The sequence below is a fragment of the Daldinia caldariorum genome (genome assembly GCF_022478825.1).
Source record: "Daldinia caldariorum strain CBS 122874 unplaced genomic scaffold F4812scaffold_3, whole genome shotgun sequence".
Classification (NCBI taxonomy): Eukaryota; Fungi; Ascomycota; class Sordariomycetes; order Xylariales; family Hypoxylaceae; genus Daldinia; species Daldinia caldariorum.
In genome coordinates this window covers 53,365-72,290 of record NW_025953039.1, presented here as the reverse complement: position 1 = coordinate 72,290, position 18,926 = coordinate 53,365, and the positions used below count along the sequence as shown (strand labels likewise).

General features: G+C 48.7%; 5 protein-coding genes across 5 annotated transcripts; all 5 read right to left on the bottom strand.

The window, feature by feature from the left end:
* Positions 1-3,619: 3,619 nt before the first annotated feature.
* On the bottom strand, positions 3,620-7,303 carry F4812DRAFT_257346 (uncharacterized protein). Its single transcript, XM_047930771.1, has 11 exons — positions 6,966-7,303; positions 6,846-6,914; positions 6,671-6,679; positions 6,587-6,621; positions 5,771-6,479; positions 5,488-5,633; positions 5,392-5,422; positions 5,287-5,342; positions 5,160-5,234; positions 4,908-5,104; positions 3,620-4,788 (listed from the first exon to the last, which is right to left on the bottom strand). Exons 1-11 carry the CDS (start codon positions 7,056-7,058, stop codon positions 4,082-4,084), a joined length of 2,127 nt encoding a protein of 708 aa, XP_047792548.1. The 5' UTR covers positions 7,059-7,303; the 3' UTR covers positions 3,620-4,081.
* A 692-nt stretch (positions 7,304-7,995) lies between these two features.
* Positions 7,996-8,986, bottom strand: F4812DRAFT_416726 (uncharacterized protein). The gene has a single exon (XM_047933112.1). The coding sequence runs from the start codon at positions 8,656-8,658 to the stop codon at positions 8,416-8,418; it is 243 nt and encodes an 80-aa protein (XP_047792547.1). The 5' UTR covers positions 8,659-8,986; the 3' UTR covers positions 7,996-8,415.
* Positions 8,987-11,409: 2,423 nt separating this feature from the next.
* F4812DRAFT_468907 (HET-domain-containing protein) lies at positions 11,410-14,072 on the bottom strand (the record flags this gene model as incomplete). The annotated part of the gene is made up of 9 exons (XM_047938824.1): positions 12,977-14,072; positions 12,717-12,932; positions 12,658-12,677; positions 12,343-12,627; positions 12,209-12,312; positions 12,150-12,169; positions 11,973-12,119; positions 11,893-11,933; positions 11,410-11,856 (listed from the first exon to the last, which is right to left on the bottom strand). Exons 1-9 carry the CDS (start codon positions 13,824-13,826, stop codon positions 11,410-11,412), a joined length of 2,130 nt encoding a protein of 709 aa, XP_047792546.1. The 5' UTR covers positions 13,827-14,072.
* A 96-nt stretch (positions 14,073-14,168) lies between these two features.
* F4812DRAFT_456237 (P-loop containing nucleoside triphosphate hydrolase protein) lies at positions 14,169-16,673 on the bottom strand (the record flags this gene model as incomplete). The annotated part of the gene is made up of 4 exons (XM_047936952.1): positions 14,169-15,994; positions 16,045-16,260; positions 16,335-16,509; positions 16,584-16,673. The coding sequence occupies 4 exons, from the start codon at positions 16,671-16,673 to the stop codon at positions 14,169-14,171; spliced, it is 2,307 nt and encodes a 768-aa protein (XP_047792545.1).
* Positions 16,489-18,879, bottom strand: F4812DRAFT_416714 (ATP-NAD kinase-like domain-containing protein). The gene is made up of 2 exons (XM_047933111.1): positions 16,594-18,879; positions 16,489-16,523 (listed from the first exon to the last, which is right to left on the bottom strand). The coding sequence occupies exon 1, from the start codon at positions 18,632-18,634 to the stop codon at positions 17,189-17,191; it is 1,446 nt and encodes a 481-aa protein (XP_047792544.1). The 5' UTR covers positions 18,635-18,879; the 3' UTR covers positions 16,489-16,523; positions 16,594-17,188.
* Between the last annotated feature and the right edge of the window lie 47 nt (positions 18,880-18,926).

The following is an 18,926-nucleotide window of genomic DNA, read 5'->3' as shown; positions in this document are numbered from 1 at the left end:
TCACAATTCTTTCGCCCGGCATCCGAATTGATCTACCGAACAGGGTCGAGGCTGCATTTACGGCCGTCGATCTCTTGCTGGGGCCCAGGAGTTACAATTGACAGTGTCAAGTTTGACAGCAAGAGTCTGGCTCCAGTTGTAACAGACGCTCAAAACGACTCGCCGAGCTCTTGCGACCAACGTGGCCTCCTTGGTACGTACAAGATCTCGGGAAATCTATGAGCTGAAACCAGGCGGGAACATATCTGTCTTGCATACCGGACTTTTGGAAGCGCCAAGGTGCCCTGCCAACTCGAAAATATATCCCAGATGTAACACGTGCTCGTTTGACTCGCATTTTTTTAATGAAAAAAAAAGCATTCTATTTAGGAAATTGGCCGGGTAGGGACAGGAAGGATATAACTGCGATAATGTTGATAAAAGGTAGGGTTGAAAATGTCAAAGAAACCTGCGTTATAAGCGATGAACGACCCCGAAGCGGTCCTTGAAAATATATCGCCCTGCAGAAACATGATGTTTGTAGAGTTCAAGAACACCTCGGGATGGGATCGATATTAATATTGTAATAATATCAATGCTAAGTTGTCGTCCCCTCGGCTAGAGAGCCGAAACGTTGTATGCTCGGTTAAGGGTTAATAAGAATATGCTATGCAGAAGTTCAAATTCTACTGTAAGTTTATGTTATGGTTTATGTTATGTACCTAATGTCAGCCCGCGTACATATGCCGCCGTTAAAGTGGGCTCTCTTTTATCAACGGGCGAACTACTGCAACATTGTGGATAATGCGCCCGTCCAGTCGGTTGTCGGAAAGTTTACATAGTAAGTCGGTACCCTAATGTACCTAAGTACCGAACGGTTTACATATCCGGGTATGTATCTCCCGACCTCACGATCGGAACCGTCGTCCCAGTCAAATATAAGAAATCCACGACGATGCCATTCCTAAGACGATGGTCTATGTGGGGAGAGGAATCCTTCTCGAAGCATTGTTCTTCTGGAATCGTGCCATGACGCGAACGTACAGTGTCTTCTGAGTTCTTTGACATATGAGCGCCGTTGGAAAACCATGTTGTACCACACGAGTTGAAGCTCCGTAAAGTTTTGAAACGACTATGCGGGGCAAAAAAGGAAACTAATAGTGGATACTACAAGTGGACTTGTAATACGCGGGAAGAGAGCACATGGGAAGAGACCCACTGTGAAAATGAGTTGTATCTGATAGGTACTTCGCCCTTCTACCTACTACTACCTAGTACGTCTACTAGGAGGTACATAGTATTGGATTGAATGTTCCGACGCGCTTAGACTCTTTCTCGATCTAAAAAAGGTGGAACCGCTAAAAAAAGGCCGGGTACAAGACGTCAAAGCGTAAATTTGAAGTTTCGGCCAAAGTCAAAGCGCTCGTCTGATCTCTTCTTCATACAACACTTTTTCTCATATCATTATTTGATCATATCACTCATTAAGGTAACCACATACGTATATTCTCTCGCCTTATTATTAATATTCTTATTATTGACCATCCCTAAGACATGTGATAATTGTTGTTACACACTACCTATCAAGAATGCGAGATTCTGTCTCTCAGCTCTTTACATCCAAGTCCCTCGAATCACATACCTTTTTCTTGCTCGATATCTCAACTTGGGCTACACGATAACTATAAATATAGCACCCACCACACTAGCTCCGCTGGGTACACGAGGGGGCGCGTGTGATGCCCTTCAATAAAAGAAACTGATAAAGATCCGACGAATACTCCAATGTAGTGCGACGCTTTGCGCGGCCTGGCCTCTTTGCTGGCTTCGATTCCCTTGGCTCACCCAATTCTGACAGGTCGCACGAGCCTAAGCCTAAGCCCAAGACCAAGACTAAGCCAAGCCAACAGTTCTTCAAGACTGGTTCCGATGAGTATCTAACCATATCGTCACTTACATATGTCACTTATACTATCATTTCCCGATCCGTAGGTACTATTATACATATCTACTTGAACTTGAGGTCTCCGCGACATTTGACACTTCGTTACCATATGTGTATCTGGGTACCTTAGGGTATGCGTTTGCCAAAAGCTTGGACAGACACGGACAAGTTTTACGGCTAGGTTCGGAGTTCGGAGAACTACCTAGATACATAATAATGATTCGCTTTTTCCCCATCAACCTTGTTCAACACCATCAACAACTTATACATAACTTGTTACAAAACTCTGACTATATGTTATTCTTAAATTAAGAGATGCTTATCGGTTTGAGCCAGACCAAATACCTACCCGGTACCGAGTCACGATGCTTAGCTCTAGATGGAAGATATGCCCAGTTCTTATAAGGTTCACATCTTACGTAGTGTTTGCTACGTATATGTGCGCCAACAAATTAGATACCTATCTATCTAATCGACACTCCCGGACCATTCTATCTGAACCGTACCAATGGCTAACCTTTATTACTACTGTATGATTCTCGGTCCCTACCAACCCATCTAAGGAAACTACTTGTTACATAAAGACAGACGGCATCAGACCGCCATCTAGTCATCCGTACGCCTCACGAAATTCAGGGACGACGCCGAGCTCATTCATGCGCGCACGCACGTTGACTCAACGGGGCCGAGCCGTTATTTCAGCTCACCGCAACTTACATCTCCACCTCTTCCCCCACGATGGTGTTAAGTCTTTACACTCCCTCCCCCGTATCACCCAAGCGTTCCGCTTCCATGCTAAGATCGTCATTGGCGTCAGCTCGATGGTATTCCCGTTGGATGCCAAAGCAGTTTCAGACAACTTGCGGCTTTGTAACCGATCGTATTGTATACCATGCGTTTAGCAGGAAGTACATAGCCCCCAAGGCGCAGACGACTTCAACCCACTTTACCACCAACCGGGTACTTGGCTGAGGAGATCTGCCAGTACCCTTAATGAATTTTAATTTCTGATATGTGAGTATCGAAGTAGAATCTGGAGGCCGCTGCGGCAAGGAGTCGAAGTTCCGGTTGACGATAACCAACGTACCGCATTCAAGGTATCTGTCCAATATACCCATGCCATATTTCTCAGCATTGGATGGATCTTGGTCGTGCAAACCGGAAACCATATTTTCACCTGAATGAAGAATCACTTCAGGAGCCTCTAATATATCTTGTAAGCTTTGTAGACATAGTCCTTATGGGCTGACTATATTACGCCCATTTCCCCCGTCTCGTGGGAATGCATGTATGTAAATAAAGGTAAATTACCTAACTATCAGTTATTATAGGCAGGACTTAGACAATGATATCATGTGCAATGCCAGCCCAAAAGGAGCCAACCTCCCCCGTTTGTAGGAATCCAAGAACTTGCTAGGCCATACTCATGCTACATATTCTAAGGATGCAAGCAAAAGTTGACAGCAGGAGCTCAACCTAGATGGACTGCAATTGAACAAGTGCATATACTTAAGCACTTGAAGTAAATTCTTAACTTCACGCCATATATAGGAGTCTAAGTATTAGGTAGTCAGCATCCCCCCTATGAATAGAGTATGTCACGTCGTGGCTATTCATACCTACTCGAGGAAGAGGCGATAAATAAGTAAATGAGAAGACTTAGCATCGATAAAAATCAATTGACATAGCCAGCGCGCTAGATATGTTAAGTATACTGTTGTAAATGCTTCAAAAAATGGGTAACCTAACCTACCTACCTGGTAGAGAGGTAGAGAAGCTTAAGAGGATGAAGGAAAAAAAGGTGAACAAGACGGCCCTTGATCCTTCGCCCGCCCATGCATCTGAGATATCACAAATCATGCCCCCTCCCGCACGAATAATCTTGTTCTGTGGGAACTTTCTCTTGAATCCCGTAAAGAAAAAGCTCCTAGCGCCGGTAATTCTTTTTTTTTTTCGATGATACACGACTACAAAAATAATTCCTTCCCATGATAATAGTAGTAGCAGCAATAGTGAAATTCCGTTCTCTTGCTTCGCTCAAAAATCCCCCCACCCCGCGCGCATGGTCCATGATGTGAATCCAACCCTATGATAGAAGGAGAGAAACGAATGGTACTTAAATGGGGGGGTATCGAGGGCGGGAAAGAAACTCCATTATCATGTATCGTCCTCTAGAGGGTAGATGCCTTTTAGGATCTCCCAGCACCATAGAGCAGTCGCGTCCGTATCTTTGAGGTCCCGTATCCAGTCAATACAAAGTCCGGCCGTCTCGTTCGCATCTTGGTCGAATTTAGTCCCCATCAACGACGCCCGTATTCGTATTAAGATGGGCACCTGTTGTGTTAGGTGTAAGATGATAAGGATGCCAAGGAGATTCTGCGACCAGAAGAAGAGACATGGGACCAGTCTCTTATGGAAGCAGGTTGGCGACATCGTAATGGGCCACTTTAGCATTGCTTTAAGACACTCCACGACACCATCGGCGTCGTCCCGTGTCACCTGCTCAGGGTGGTGAAGGGCTTTGAAAATAAATGGCCTATAGATCAGATATTTAACGTAGTAATATCTTGTCCTAAGGCTAGCGGTCTGTATATCTACCGCGTAAGGATAGCTCGCGGGAGGGATATCCAGGTCTGCCGAAAACATAAAGTTTGTATGAAGCTCGGGGACGGGAGGCGGGTACATCGAATGCTCTCCATACATCTCCTCAGCTGGGTTTGAGAATGCCCCTGGGTTCTCTTCCTCCCAGCGCAAGTATACTGGCAGCAGTCCTCTCCATTGATCCAGCTGCTCAGCCATCTGCTTCATCATTACCGTTGTTGGGGGTATTGGCGCTTCGTTGGGTGTACTTGTAGGGCCGAAAGCTTTAACAAGTTAGCTACCTAGGTACTTATCCTAAGATTGAAGAAGTGAATGTCGAAAACGTCTCAATGGCTGCTGCATAACTTGCGGAAATGAGGTAGAGGGTTTAAAATATACTCACCGTTAGTTAGCGTAGTGTGGAACTCTACGGATAACCGCCGAAGGACGATTTGCGAAGCGAAATGTTCCTGAAAGTGGGAAGCCTGGTTCCCAATATAATCTTCTTCGGAGAATGAGCCGCTGAAATCAGGTAGTCCTACCAATGATTCTAGCTTGTCTAACCCGGTCCGAGGAATATTCAGCTCCATGTTCAGGCATCTATAGCCATTTAGTTTAGAAGGTTAACATAAGTCGAAGTAGGATGGCAACTCACGTTTCCATTATAGAGCAATGCCAAAACGCCCTCCGAACCAGATCCCCTCGGTGGGTTGTTAATACATCCGGATTGCTAGGAACGAGGTTAGCATTGCTCTGGCAGTGTGTTGATTTCTAATGCATACCTCGTTAGCAACGCCTGGCATGCTAGGGACGCCGAGGTCGACATACGCCAGAATTCCTAGACCAATTAGTAAGGGTAAGAATTAATTTAGCATGCTCTTACTTACTAGGTGGTGACAACATGTGCCGTAATATATACTGGATGTTGGAAATTGTAAGTCTTTGCCATGTATATATCATATGCTCAGGTGGGAGATGCTCACGCCGCTAATGCAAAAATCTGCACATTTTCTAGACTGCATTCAGTCAGATTGAAACCCATTCGCTTTCTAGCCTCGTTGAAAAATAGCAACCCTGGCGGTCTATCCGCTGTTCCTCCCCTAAGACCACTAGGACGCCCTTTATGTGTCTGATTATCAAGTTAGCGACTCTTCAACTTGTACGGAGAACATTTTATTATCAGGCGCGCCAGAAAATACAAGGCAGCTCTAATGTGGTGCAATTGAATAAAATTAGAGGTGATAAGACTTTCAAGACCGAACTTACCGCGAGCGGAGCGCCCTGCACAGCGCTGATGGCCACTTCACCAAGCGCGAATACCAGACAGGTCAATGTCGAAGAGCTACTCTCATCGAAGCCACGACTTGCAATGGCGGGTAATGCTTCGGATAAGAAGACCTGTCGGTCCATGATCGGATATATCAAGTTAAATGTGTCGAAATATGATTTGGTAAGTCTTTGCATTGTTTCCCAGTTTATGCTCAGCCCAGCCGTCTGCAGCCCTTCAACCTGGCTTCCAGAAGGAACTTGAAGCGACATGGATGCTCCCTCGCCACCAAGATGGGGTGATCCATAGATGTTAGTTGGTAGAGACACGTTTCGACCTTGTAGACCCAATAACATGGCGGCTCCATCTTTCTCCAGGCTCGTTAAATCCAGGCTCTGGACCTTGCTCTCAAGGACTTGCTGCAGGAAAGGCCACGATAACATCCTATGAGTGGCGGAGACATATTGCACAGCTCGAGGCGAGGCTGTAGAAATGGCTGCGGACTGGATGTGAACGTTTGTAGGAGGCCACGGGCTGGGTTGACCGGGATCTAGAGACGCAGGGGGAGGGTTGGACTGGCTTGGGCCATAAATAGATAGGGGGAGTGTACCTCGAGCGTTAAGGCTATCGACTTTCCCGTCAAGATTTCTCAACCCTCCCTCAAGGCTCTTCAGTCGCTCTAATATCTCAACGAGAGTCTTGTCTTTCCTGAAGTCCGTTAGTTATATCCGACACGTATCTGTCCAACGCAATGCAGTTCATGGCCCCGCCGAATCATCCGGTCATTGTATGAGTTACACATGGATATTACGTACTTGGTTGGTTGAGGTTCTCGGTATTTGCATTCCAGCTAATGAAGTTAGTAGAAAACAGGCACAAGCAAGACGAACCATTCTTACATTCATTCGCTATTCCACATTTCGGGGTTAGTCGGTAAGTCTAAGCTGAGGTTCAAGGAGTCACTGAAAGTGTAGTTAAGAAAGAGACAAGAACTGTGCGACCTCGATGCCGCTCTCCTGGGATAGGTCCACAGAGGGGGGCTAACTAGATGTGAAAGGGAGTTGGGTTACTAACCTGACAGGTAGCGCATTTCGGCCTCTCTTCACTGCATCTTTGTTTACGTTGTCTGCAAGACTCGCAAGCCTAGGCCTATTATTAATAACTGGTTAAGAAGAGGAAGACAAGATAGGTTACCTGGGCAGCTATAGCACCCCGCTCCTTTCGGCTGTTGGTGGGCGTCGCTGGACCGGCAGAGCTCGAGTTATTCGAGGTGCTCTCTGGATTCATCCTCTACGAACAGAAAGCGAGCCGGGAGGTGGGTTGGTGAAATTCGGGAGAATAGCCTCGGTCTTGAGGTCGATCGAGAAAGCTTCCTATCGACAGAGCACATGACAGATAATACGAGTTTGGTGCTGCGGTTGTGCCTGGAGGACACGACCATTCCTCAAAAGAAGCGCGAATCCAAAAAGGATGAGTTGATGCAGGTCAGGCGTAGTATATTTGCCGTATGGGGGATTGAAGGGGCGGTCGCCGGGCCGGACCGCAACGCGTACTCGGCGGGAGTGTGCAGTCGGATATCTAAGAACCCCAGATGGACCAGGATTGTTGCGACAGTCCGGTCTGGGTCATAAATCCTGCCCTACCGAAGAGTGTTATGCAATAGAAGATCTCTAGGATGGCACGAGAGCAAAAGCTAATTGAGATTTGTATTTTTTGGAGACTTTTGGGCTAAGGCAAGCAAAAACAGATTATTTTGAATGACTGTGGAGGGCAGCTTTCACGGAGGAAATGCCCGACTCCGCTGGCTGGCCTCGCCAAAGAAGGGGGAATATAGGGCTCGTCTATTTGTTTTTTTGATTTTAGTTTTTTTAAACGGGCGCTCCTGATTGAAAGTATATACCCTTTCCACTCGGTGGGTATAATACCAATCCATGGTATGGTTAAACCCAGTGAAGCTCATCATTCTAGACCGCCGCATACAAAGATAGCCTGGGTCTTTGGAGTAGTGTGGTGGTTTTTATGGTGGTTGATGCCACGATGCTTAGCTCGAGACGGGGAAATAAATAATTGAGTGTGGCTGGACCTTTGCGAAGAAACCCCCATGAACATACCCAAAGTAAAGTGGACAAAACTCTAGGGGCTGAAGAAGGCTACAAGCCAGTTATGGGGATATCAATGCTTCAAGCCGCCTAGTGATTGCGAATATGTAACCTACCTACCTCACTCGTCAACCTACCACGTGTGCAGCCTAATATGGGAATAAGCGTAGGAACCGCACTTTGCGCTTGCAACTTGCCAGAGTCGCCAGTCGCGGCTCAGCACCCTTTCCATCATGTTCGTGGCTTCATATGGGTGCAGCCTTTTTGAGTTGAACATGATACCAACCTCTGTGCTTGTTCTGAATGCAATAGCTGGTACTCAAGCTCATAGGAGTTGAACCAGACAACGCCCGGTCAGAAGCCATCGCAAAAGGATGTCAAAAAGGGTTAAGTGTTGATGGTAGACGCCAGGCTTGGCTATCGTTAAAAAAAGGAGCTAAGCTCGACGTCATGCCGCATCTTGTCACTGGTTTATAGGACACAAGATGGGGATGGCATAGACGGAAACCCCCTGATGCCTGTCAAACCTGCGCTCGAGGAACGGGTCAGCCCCAGATAGCTTTAGCTGGATGGCCGGGTAGATCTGTGACTGAGAGTCTGATTGGGGCTGCGTATGTAAGGAGGGCACAAGTAAAAATGAAGATACAGGATACAGCACAACTGTTAAGTTGTATGCAAACGCAACGCAGTTGAGTTGTGCAGTGGATACCAAAATGGAAGAGCGATTTAATAAAAAACCTAGTTAGATTAATAGGAAAGAAAGGAAGAAAAAAGAAAAAGGAGGTCATGTCAGGATTAGAATAGAAAAAGTCCAGTAGCGAAACTGAAAAGGAAAGGAAAGTGATTTACCCATGAATTCCCAGTGGTTTCCCTAAATTGATATTGAGAGTTGTTTTACCGACAAATCACATGCTGACCTTAGGCACCTTCTAACCTGTAACTTCCATGCTAAGTGAAACGGAACACAGCACCTTAGGTACCTAGGTAGGTAAGTTACCTATCTACCTTACACATGCACCCTATAACCTGGCCGGCTGGGCTAGCTAATAGGTTAGCCGGGTACTAGTTAGCGGGATTAAAATGTTAGGGTAGGGGTGTTTTGCGCTAACGATTCCGAGCACACGTACCTGGAAGTTGGAACAGAGGTGCTGAGATAACGGGGTATGTGGGGCTAAAATAGAGTAAGCAGAAGAGCTTAGGTACCAAACCCGGTATACAGGTCGGGAACTTCTCCACTGAAAAAAATGGGAAAGCGAGTTCGGTAATCTCTTCCTTTCCTTTGAATTTCCGTTCTATAACCGTTGAATAGGTACTCATCTTTCCCAATTAATATCTTCCTGTTCTTTGCTTCGAGTAACCTACCTTACGCATTATAATAAGGGGTATCGGAAGCGACATATGACATAGGAATTACGTAGTCCTGATGAAAGCTGCCGGATCGGCCTAGACCCCCTGGGTTTATCTATCGCTTACCTGTATTCAAAATGTGCCTTGCCGGCCAGTTCCTATGCAACCGATTATTTTAGCTGAAGCTCCCTTTGAAAAAATTCATTGGAGAATGCAAGATGGAGAGTAACATATACCAGGTATTGATGATCTTACCCCTTTTCAGCCATTCTTGCTTGAGCCGCAGCCGAGTCCCGGCGACCACATCCCGACTCCATGGCTATTCCACTCACGGGTTAGACCGCTTATCCCACGTGTCCTGACTCCTTCCTAACCGGAGGCCTATATGGAATCAATTGGATGAGCGGTGTAGCCCCTCTTCCATTCTAGTTGCTGATTAATAAAGCAGAATTCATAGCACTCTTCTTCTCGGACTCATGTCCCTTTGGGGAGCGAATCGGATTAGCGTAACGGGGGTAAACTCGAGTTATCTTTGCGTTTCTTAGGTAAATACTAACTCCTATTACTTCAGATGCCTCCCGTCGTGGGTCATTAGCCACGAAAACGGGCTCATACAATACCTAGACCGTTCACTCTTAATACATGAGAGATACCATCTAAAATAAGGCATACTCATCACGGTTTCCTAAACTTCAGTTCCATTCTCAAAGAGGGCAAACAAGCAAGCGAAATGTAAGACGTACCATCTACTAACGTTTCTCATTGCCATAATGTAAAACAGGTGGTACATAAATTGCAGACCAAGAAGAAGACTTCACGTCATATCTCTTAAGCTTTCCGAGAAAGAGCAATGCAGCTGAATCGTAAATCCGCACCTCCAGCCTGCTGCTCAAGGCGTATAGCCCTCCTAAGCCCCAAATCAAGTGCCTTTGAGCTGAGAACGTCCTCGCCGTCCGCAAGCGCGCCCCTATCAATCGGACCTTTCCTCGACCCTTCTAGCTCCCAGAGCCTACCACCCGCCTTAACGAACGCCACGAAATGCTGGCCTAGAGCCCCTTCGTTTCGGGCAGCCGTATCTCCCAGCTGAACGCACGGCTCATGGGCTTTCTCGAACGGGACGCTGTTGTAAAGCAGATCAGCCCGTTCCTTCATGCCTAAGGGGATGGCCTGCCGGCGGATCTCGTCGAGATCGGAACCCGGTCGGATGTATTCCGCAGCCGGCCCGTTGATGGCGCAGTGCAGGAATCCGATGGACCCACAAGCATTGCCTATGGTCTGTTTAAACCAGATTACTGGCTCCCCAGGCCCGCGGCCTTGGTAGTCTTCCTTGTCGGCGTCCTCTGTTTCGCGTTCCGCTTTCCAGGTAGGAGTCAGGGGTAAGATGACTAGTAAAGCCAGGGCGGGACGGGGGATGTGTGACATAAGCTCAGGTTCGTCAAGCGACCAGACATCGTAGAATGATAGTTCCTCTGATAAGCCGAGTTTGGCGGCCAACTGATTCATCACCTCAGGATTATTTTCTATCGTGAAGTGTTAGCGAACATTATCTGTCTCCTCAAAAGCAGCGAATATGCTAGAGAGCCAAATACCTAAAACGACCCATGTCTTTCTCTCCATTATTGCAGGTCAATTACGGTATAATATAGCTGATCGTGCCTATTTCGAATATAATGTCCTGTACCTACCAAGAAACGTGTCAGGTAAAGGTAGTCAGGTGCAGCCTTTGGAGTATTAAATATGAATCCAAATATATAATAATTTATTTGTGAAATGTGCAAACACTTATGTATTATTTCATCCGTTGCAGGCAACAAGTGGCAGGCGCGTCATGGGAGACTGCCTATGAGGACCTGCATTGCACCTATTTATTACCCCACAGTTACGTATGTACCTCCTAACCTACCCCTTTCATTATAACACATCGGCTCCTGTTAACAAAGGAGCTTCGATTGGTTGGAAACAATGTGCCATACGCATTTCGAAGTCGAAAAACGCTGATAGGTTTGTTATAACCAATTAAAGATATTCTAGATGACTTTGCTAATTTAATATAGTTATTTGCTAGGGACTCAAAATGTCCTAACGTCCAGTACAATACAGTTGCATAAAATAGGCTTTCAAAGCTACCTAAGGTATACTTTCATGGCAACCGAAATAATTGATCACTCTCTATAAATAGAGCCTTCGTTTAATCAACCAAGGAGGAAACGTTGTATTCTAGGACATTGCGCCGTCTGGAAATTCAGTGTCCCGAACCTGTCCCAAGGTGAATCTCTACAACTCTCCAATAACAGCCCCTTTCTATATGCGATCCCTTCTACCCACTCGAGGATTATAAAGTAGAATTGGTCGGAATAGCGAGCCTCTTCTACCTGTCCTATTAGCAAGCAGTCGAATTTGTTACCATCAATCTCTTCTACCTCTCCCTGCTCGTCGGACTCCGGCTCGCCAGATTCATCCTCAGATTCATCCTCCATAAATTCATCCTCCTCAGAACCATACTCGCTAGAACCGTATTCTTCGGAGCAATAGTCGTCCGAATAGGCACCCTCATCCTCGTCAGAGTAGTAGTTACAGTGGGTATAGTTGTAATAGTCTGGCTCATCCCCGTCGAAATAATACAAGGCGCCAGTGGATAGCTGACTGAAATCAAGCTCAAATATCATTCCATGGACCGTTAGAAGCGTGCCCTTCTCCTTAGAACTCGGAATATCAACTTCGGCGATTTCAACACGCTCTAATTGGCAATAATGACTTGCGTTGAACCCGAAAGACGTGTGTTCAGCTTCTTGCGTCCGGTTTAACTCTACGCCCTCGTAGAAGTTACAAAAAAGCTGGCTGAATTCGCACGAAACAAAATCAATAGGCCCTTTCCAGCCTGCCCACGACCATGAAGGGAAATCTGCCCTTCTTACCAACCCGGTGTGGCTACTACACCGTCGCCATACTAGACTTTTGAGTAATTCCTGCCGCGGTATTCCCCAATAAAACCCAGAAGTTAGGTGTGAAGCCTCGAGCCGATTTAACACTGCTGATATAGCGTTAATCGCATCAGAGTCTTCTCTGATCGACCTTAGCGAATACGCCTCGATTTGCTTTGAGTATAGGCTCAACCCAAAGTAGACGTTTGATTCTCCAACGGCACCCTGCCGATCTGATGTCCGCGCAAAAGGGTTCATGAACTGTGCAAAGTTGGACGTGTCTATTAGCAATTTGGAGGTTCCGATTCCAAGCGGCATTTTAAGCATCCCGTCGCTCGCGTGATTTTCCTGACGCGAGGCCAAGTTGAAAATTAACTCGCAGGCTTGGGCGACATTGCATTCGAAGTAAGCTTGGTTGTCTGCAAAGTATAGACAGCGCGGAGAGAGCAAAGCCTCTTGCAGCGTCCAACCACGGGTAACCCATATCGACTCAGAGATTTCCTCTCCAAGACTCTTTACGAGTATCGATGGTAATGTCACTAAATTAACAGTTCCGATCGAGCATGACCATTGACTACTTTTAGAATAAGTCATTTCTCTTGGCCTCACCCGTGCAAGGCCAGAATTCGCATTGTTACCCTTGAGGGCAACCAATGTCAACGTTGCGCCCTGATAAATGAGATCCATAAGCTGTATCTGCTGATCCAAGTAAGCTTTGTCAGCTTGATCGATGCAGATCGAATCTACCCAAAGATAGTCCATCCCGAGGTCTTTTGTGATATGTATAGCATCTTCTATAGTCCCGGGCGGATTCGAAACGGTAGATCCAAGGGTATACCCCCCTGCTCGACCGATCCCCAGACGTAGCTTAGAGCAACGTACGCTACTCTTTCGTCCTGCGGGTATTGAACAATCTTGCGAGTACGAACATCAAGCAACCGCATTTGACGCTGCTTATCATCCCAGGTGGGCGAGCAAGATGCACCATGATGCTTGGCGCAGCCATCGATCCAGCCTTTAACAATATCGATGTCGACCCTAATAGGATTCAAATGTCTAATATGAAGGTCCACGTCCGAAACCCCGGCAGACAGACACATGGCAGGGCTCTTTGGATCTTCCAAGACCCCAATAGTTCCGTACTTATTGAGTTTCCCGAAGGTTGCGGCCAAATACCTCCCGTGATATCCTTTCATGTCAAATGAGCTCAACAACGACCCCAGCGCTTCACTGGCCCACCGCGGGGAAAGAAAAATATCCAGATCCTCTAAACCGGTCGAAGGGATGGTGCTCCCGTCCAAACATACGAAAACCATTCGGCACAAAGGACAAGTACTGCGAAGGACTCTGTGGATGGCAGACCCGAGATTGAAGTAACTACCAAACTCCATTCTTTTAGCCATGAAAATCGTGAGGTCTGGCCATATGGGGCTGCAACTATCGCAGAGGGGAGCATCATCCGCTGTGCTCGCGAGTACATATAGTGTTTCCATAGGCGTAAAATCATGTTTCACCGTTCTACATTCCGAAGCTTGATGTCCAACCGCGCGACATCGAACGCATAATATTGGGTTATCGGAGCTCTTTGGGGGTTCGAAATCAATTGAGGGGAGAAATGCATCGTCGTACGTTTGTTTGCCGTTAAGATCAAAAAGCCATTCAATATCGGGATCTATTCCATGAGACATATTGTCGTTTTCATTTTATTATTCTCTTCTTGGGGAATGAAGTTAGGAAGGATAGGTACGGTGGGCGTCAATGAATTTCATCTTACGGAGCGCCAAGATCTCAAAGGAGTCGACGTCTGGGAGGGACGGGCGAGTAAGACGGCAATATAGGCCGGACTAAGACTTTCTTACAGGCGGTGCTTACGAGGCTTATTAGACTCCGCCACCGTAGTATTCTCCAGCATTGCCGCTGGGTAGATTCAACAAGCTACCTCCTAGGTATTCATTACACGCAATTGGAATATTCAACCCTGAAGAAAAAGGGGGGATATACACATAATTTTCAGCCCCAACTCCCTCCGCCTACAAACTCTCCATCTTCCTCACCCTCCTCTCAACCCCCTTCTCAAACTCCCCAACCCCCCCTTCCAACACGCTCATAACCCCCGCCTTCAACCTATACACAACCCTCCTCCCTCTCGTCTCCCCTACTCCTACTCTTTCACCCTCTCCTTCTTCCTCGCTATCTTCTCCATCCTCCGTAATCCCCTCCACCACCCCCCTCACAAACCACCGGTCGTGACTAACTAGCACCACCGCGCCCGTCCACCCCCTCAGCGCCTCCCGCAGCGCCGCCACCGTCTCGTAGTCCAGGTGCGTCGTCACCTCGTCGAGCACCAGGCACTGCGGCCGCCCGCGCGCCATGATCCGCGCTAGCTCCGCCCGCACCAGCTGCCCGCCCGAGAGCGCGCGCAGGGGCACCGAGGAGGCCAGACGGCCCGGCAGGCCGAGGGAGCCGAGGAGCGCTCTGAACTCGCCCTCTCCTTTTTCTTCCTGTTGCTGTTGCTGCTGCTCTTCTTGTTGATGTTGTCGTTCACCACTAGCTTCTTTCATTAACAGGCCGAGCGCTGTGAGTTCCGGGTCCGCTTGGCCGAGTTTCCGCAGCGTGTCGACCGCGTGCTGCGCGTAGTAGCCTAGTTTTAGACGGGGGTGCTTCGTCACTGCTCCCCCCTTTGGTGCTTTCGCTTCTCCCGCCAGGAGCTGGACGAGCGTGGATTTGCCGCTGCCGTTGAGCCCGAGGATCCCGACGCGGTCTCCCATGCCCACGGACAGGCTCACGTCTTTCAGCACGAGGGGCGTCGTCGCGTTCCCTTCCGCGCCGTCCCCCGCGTACCGGAACGACATCTTCTCCAGCGAAATCAGGGCCCCGGGGAACCTCAGCTCCGCCGGCTCTGGCAGCGCGAGCCGGACGCGCCTCTCGTCCCGCGGCACCTCGACGTCGGCGCGCGCCGCGGCGTGGTACCCCGCGAGGTCACGGTTGAGCTTGAAGCGGCCGCCGCGCGCGCCGACCTCGAGCCCCCACCGGTTGTCGAGCTTCTTCTGGCGGGACTTGGCCTGGCGGATGCGGTTCTGGTCGTCCCTGGCCTTGCCCTCGCGCATGTTGCGCCGGATCGTCTGCTGGACGTGTTCCTTCTGCCTGTCCTGCGCCTCCTTCATCTTCGTCAGGTGCGCTTTCTTCTCCGCGCGGGAAGACTCGTATGCTGGTAGGTCCCCGTGGAAGGCCGTTAGGTCCTTGTCCTTGAGGATGAGCAGGTCCGTGCATGCCGAGGAGATGAAGTCCCGGTCGTGGGATACGAGGATTAGGGTGGGTGGAGCGGAGGACTCGGCGAGGGCTGCGAGGTGCCGCTGCAACCAGATTATCCCGAGGAGATCGAGGAAGTTCGTCGGTTCGTCGAGGATCAATATGTCTGTGTCTTGTAGCAGGGCCGCCACTAGGGCCGTCCGCATCTTCCAGCCGCCGGATAAGCTCGAAACGCGTTGCGCCATGCGAGGTTCCGCGAACCCGAGACCTGCGAGGATCTTCTTTGCTTTCGACTCGGTTTCGGCCAGTTTCTCCGGCTCAACCTGCAGCTGGAGATCGGCAAGCATGTCGGCGGCTCTGCTGGTCTCGTCCGCAAGCGTTTCTGGTGAAATATCCTCGTCTTTCTGCTCGTACTCACGCTGGAACTCGGCGGCTTTCTTCTCCATAGCGACTAGGGATTTCCTGGCTTGCATTCCTCTCGCGCCGCTGCGGAGTCTGGCATCTTTATCCTTGAGGAATAACTCCTTTTGCAGGCGTTCGTGATGGATTTTCCGGAAGGCCCTTAGGGCTCCGAAGGGATCGACGCCGTCGACGCCGTTTGATAAGACTATGACTTGATTAGTTGCGTGGTTTATGAGTCTAGGGTGAAGTACGAACTGTTGATCTCTTTCTGCACCTCCTGTTTAGCCGTCGCTCGTTCAATAACTTCCTCCAGTACAGTAAGACCATCACCTTCACCTTCACCTTTACTGGGAGCCGGGACCGGCCCTTCGTCAGCATTGTCATCTTCAACACCGGTCTGCTGCAAGATAGTTATGCGCGTCTCTTCTGGGATGCCTGGTATGAGTTTTTCCGCTATCGCTTTTAATAACGCTGTCAAAACTTATATCAGTCACGATATTCCCACCCCTGATTGTGACTCCTCCGCTAGAATACACGGGACTTACTTGATTTTCCAGTGCCATTCCTTCCGATCAACGCATACCGCTGGCCAGCTTTGATCCTCAGCTTAGCATTGCTAAGGATCTCGGTGCCCTCGCCCTTTGCCTTTGCCTTTGCCTTGCCTTTGGCGCCGGGCGTAGGTGCAGACTTGACGATTATATTTAGGCCTTCGATATCTAACTATCATTATATAGGTACCTAATGTTAGAAGTTTTTTTTTACATAAAGAGAAAAATACCAGATAGGGTTATTACCTCGCGATAGTTTAGAGTTCCGATGTTAAAGCGTGTTTGCTTCGAAGTACACACGATAGTCGCAACGCTCTCAGCTTCCATGGAAGTCATATTTGCAGCAAGAGGTAGGTACTACATCAAAATGTCTAGGTCGCCATAGACAAGTTGAATTAGATTTTCCACTCCCTCTAAGGGGGACGCAGTTGATATATTACATTTTGTCTCTATATAATTCATGCCTTTGAGCCTCACTAGGTATCTACATACCTGGTCCAGTCTAGCCTTCGGTACATCGATTGTGCTTTGTATGATCTATGCGACGGCGTCGGAATTCGCTCTTGGCTGCAGTAGCGCGGATGATTCATTCTGTTTCATGGGGAAGCGCTCCTTGATTGGCTGGTTTAGAGCTATAATGACTCAGGCCGGCGAGTATGTACTGCGTAGCTGCGCTGTACCCGGGCAGTCTTATTGCTAATTTGCTATGCTACCTATTCGGGACCATACGCGCGCCTCTAGCTGGTGCTAGATGCGATGGATCCGTTGAAGACCATCTAATATTTGCTTAGATTCAATAAATGTGTTTATGGATGCGAACCCCTTAACAGGTACCTACCTTAGGTAGGTAGCTAGCTAGCCAGTGATCTATCCACCAGAACACGCAAGTGAGGTCTATCTTCCGTCTTAACAATCATCGAACCATCCCGCGGTAGCTCTACAATGGTGCCATCGATACAGACCTTCCTCCATCTAGCGTCCTCTTCTAAAGTAGTGACCTTAACCACCTTGGCTTCTTCGTATCCGACTCCTTCCTCCTTACCGTCTTCTCCAGTCCACTTCATACCGATGTGCTTCCCTTCGTTATACGCCTGCGTCATGATCTCCATAGTCTTCGCTCCGCTGACAGGGCCGAAATGAACGAGTCTTAGCTTACCGTCTAGGGGCCTGCTAGCAGGCGAGATGGTGAAGGTCTTCTCCAAGTCGGACACCATCGTGGCCAAGATGTACGCGTGCCGGTCCCGGTCTAACCTCTGTAGCTGAGAACCATCTTTTCCGGAAAGCTCAACGGCGGCGTTGTAGGCGTGGCTCTCCTTGAGGAGTTGCTCCGCTACCATACCGAAGCGCTTAGCACCGTGCTTTCGGTACTCCGGCGTGTCGCTCTCCCACACCAATTGGCTGTGGAAGCCGTAGCTAGCAACGATGGCCCCGTAGAGGTGAGACACGGTGTCGGCGTGGCTTTCAATTTCTGCCGCGTCGCCAGAGGTCTCTGATTCCGGGCTGGTATAAGTTATAATGCGCGAGCCCGGCGAGAATTCCGCCTTAAAAGAAGGCAACGCCGCAGCGCGACCCTTGAACAAAGTGCGCAAGCCTTGGACTAGACTGGACGGCGTGGGGAACTTTGTTCCCGAGCCCGCGGTCTTGTGAAGTGAGTTAAAGAGCGCATTCCCAGTGCCTAACGGGAGTATTGCAATTAACGGCAGACGCTCCTCTGACTCGTGCCCCTCTACCGGTACTCGACCATTGAGCATTTCGATAACGCCCCCATCCCCGCTGAGGAGCACCACGGTATGCTGCACCCCGTCTTCACCTTCTCCAACACGGCTGGTCTCGCGAGCGAATTCTCGCACGCTATCAGCGCTCTTCGTAAGGACTAAATTATGCGAATTCTCCGGCTTCGATATTTCCGCCGAGTCAGTCCTCGGATCCGAATCGTGCTTCTTCTCCTCCTCCCAAGTCTCTAAAAGCCGCTGAAGGACTGTGCTATAAAACCGCTGCGCAAGGCCCGTCCCGGAACCCGTCGACACCACCACATGGACGCGCCGCGACGGACTGCTCCTCAAATAATCCGGAAGACCGTCGATTAAGAAGTCGTCTAGGAACGGCTGCGGCACGTCTGCTACCGACGACTGGGATAGTTCAAATGTTGGGCCCTTGTCTCCGGTCTCTTCTCCAAGGCTGAATACGTTGAATAGGTTCGGTTCCCCTGGTGTCCCCGGCTGTCGTGTTATAAAGATGATCTCCCCAGCCTTGATAGAACCAAAGGTGTTGTATTGTTCGGGTTGCCCGGTAGCCATATTTCGTATGTTACGCCGCAGGTAAATGACACACACTTACGTATGACAAGAATATTATATCCCAAATCGTATCCCGAATCGGAGGGTTAATATTTGTTGGAAAAAAGTGAAAAGATTAATAAGAACGCGCTCTCTTATAAAAGCAATACTATAAGTAAGCCTTCCATAATGATGTGCTGCATTAGTCGTCTTGCATAATTCTATACTAAGCGTTTTTGATTGATTCCGACACTATGACAGGTCCTGGGTACCTAGAGGTAATTTTATAGCGGGTTAGCTCTATAATATAGCG

Coding starts and splice junctions, on each gene's coding strand:
- F4812DRAFT_257346 (XM_047930771.1), bottom strand. CDS start 7,058: ATGAATCCAGAGAGCACCTCGAATAACTCGAGCTCTGCCGGTCCAGCG. Junction 5,235..5,286: donor TGCCAGGCGTTGCTAACGAG/GTATGCATTAGA, acceptor CCTCGTTCCTAG/CAATCCGGATGTATTAACAA. Junction 4,789..4,907: donor CCACACTACGCTAACTAACG/GTGAGTATATTT, acceptor AACTTGTTAAAG/CTTTCGGCCCTACAAGTACA.
- F4812DRAFT_416726 (XM_047933112.1), bottom strand. CDS start 8,658: ATGACCTCCTTTTTCTTTTTTCTTCCTTTCTTTCCTATTAATCTAACT.
- F4812DRAFT_416714 (XM_047933111.1), bottom strand. CDS start 18,634: ATGGCTACCGGGCAACCCGAACAATACAACACCTTTGGTTCTATCAAG.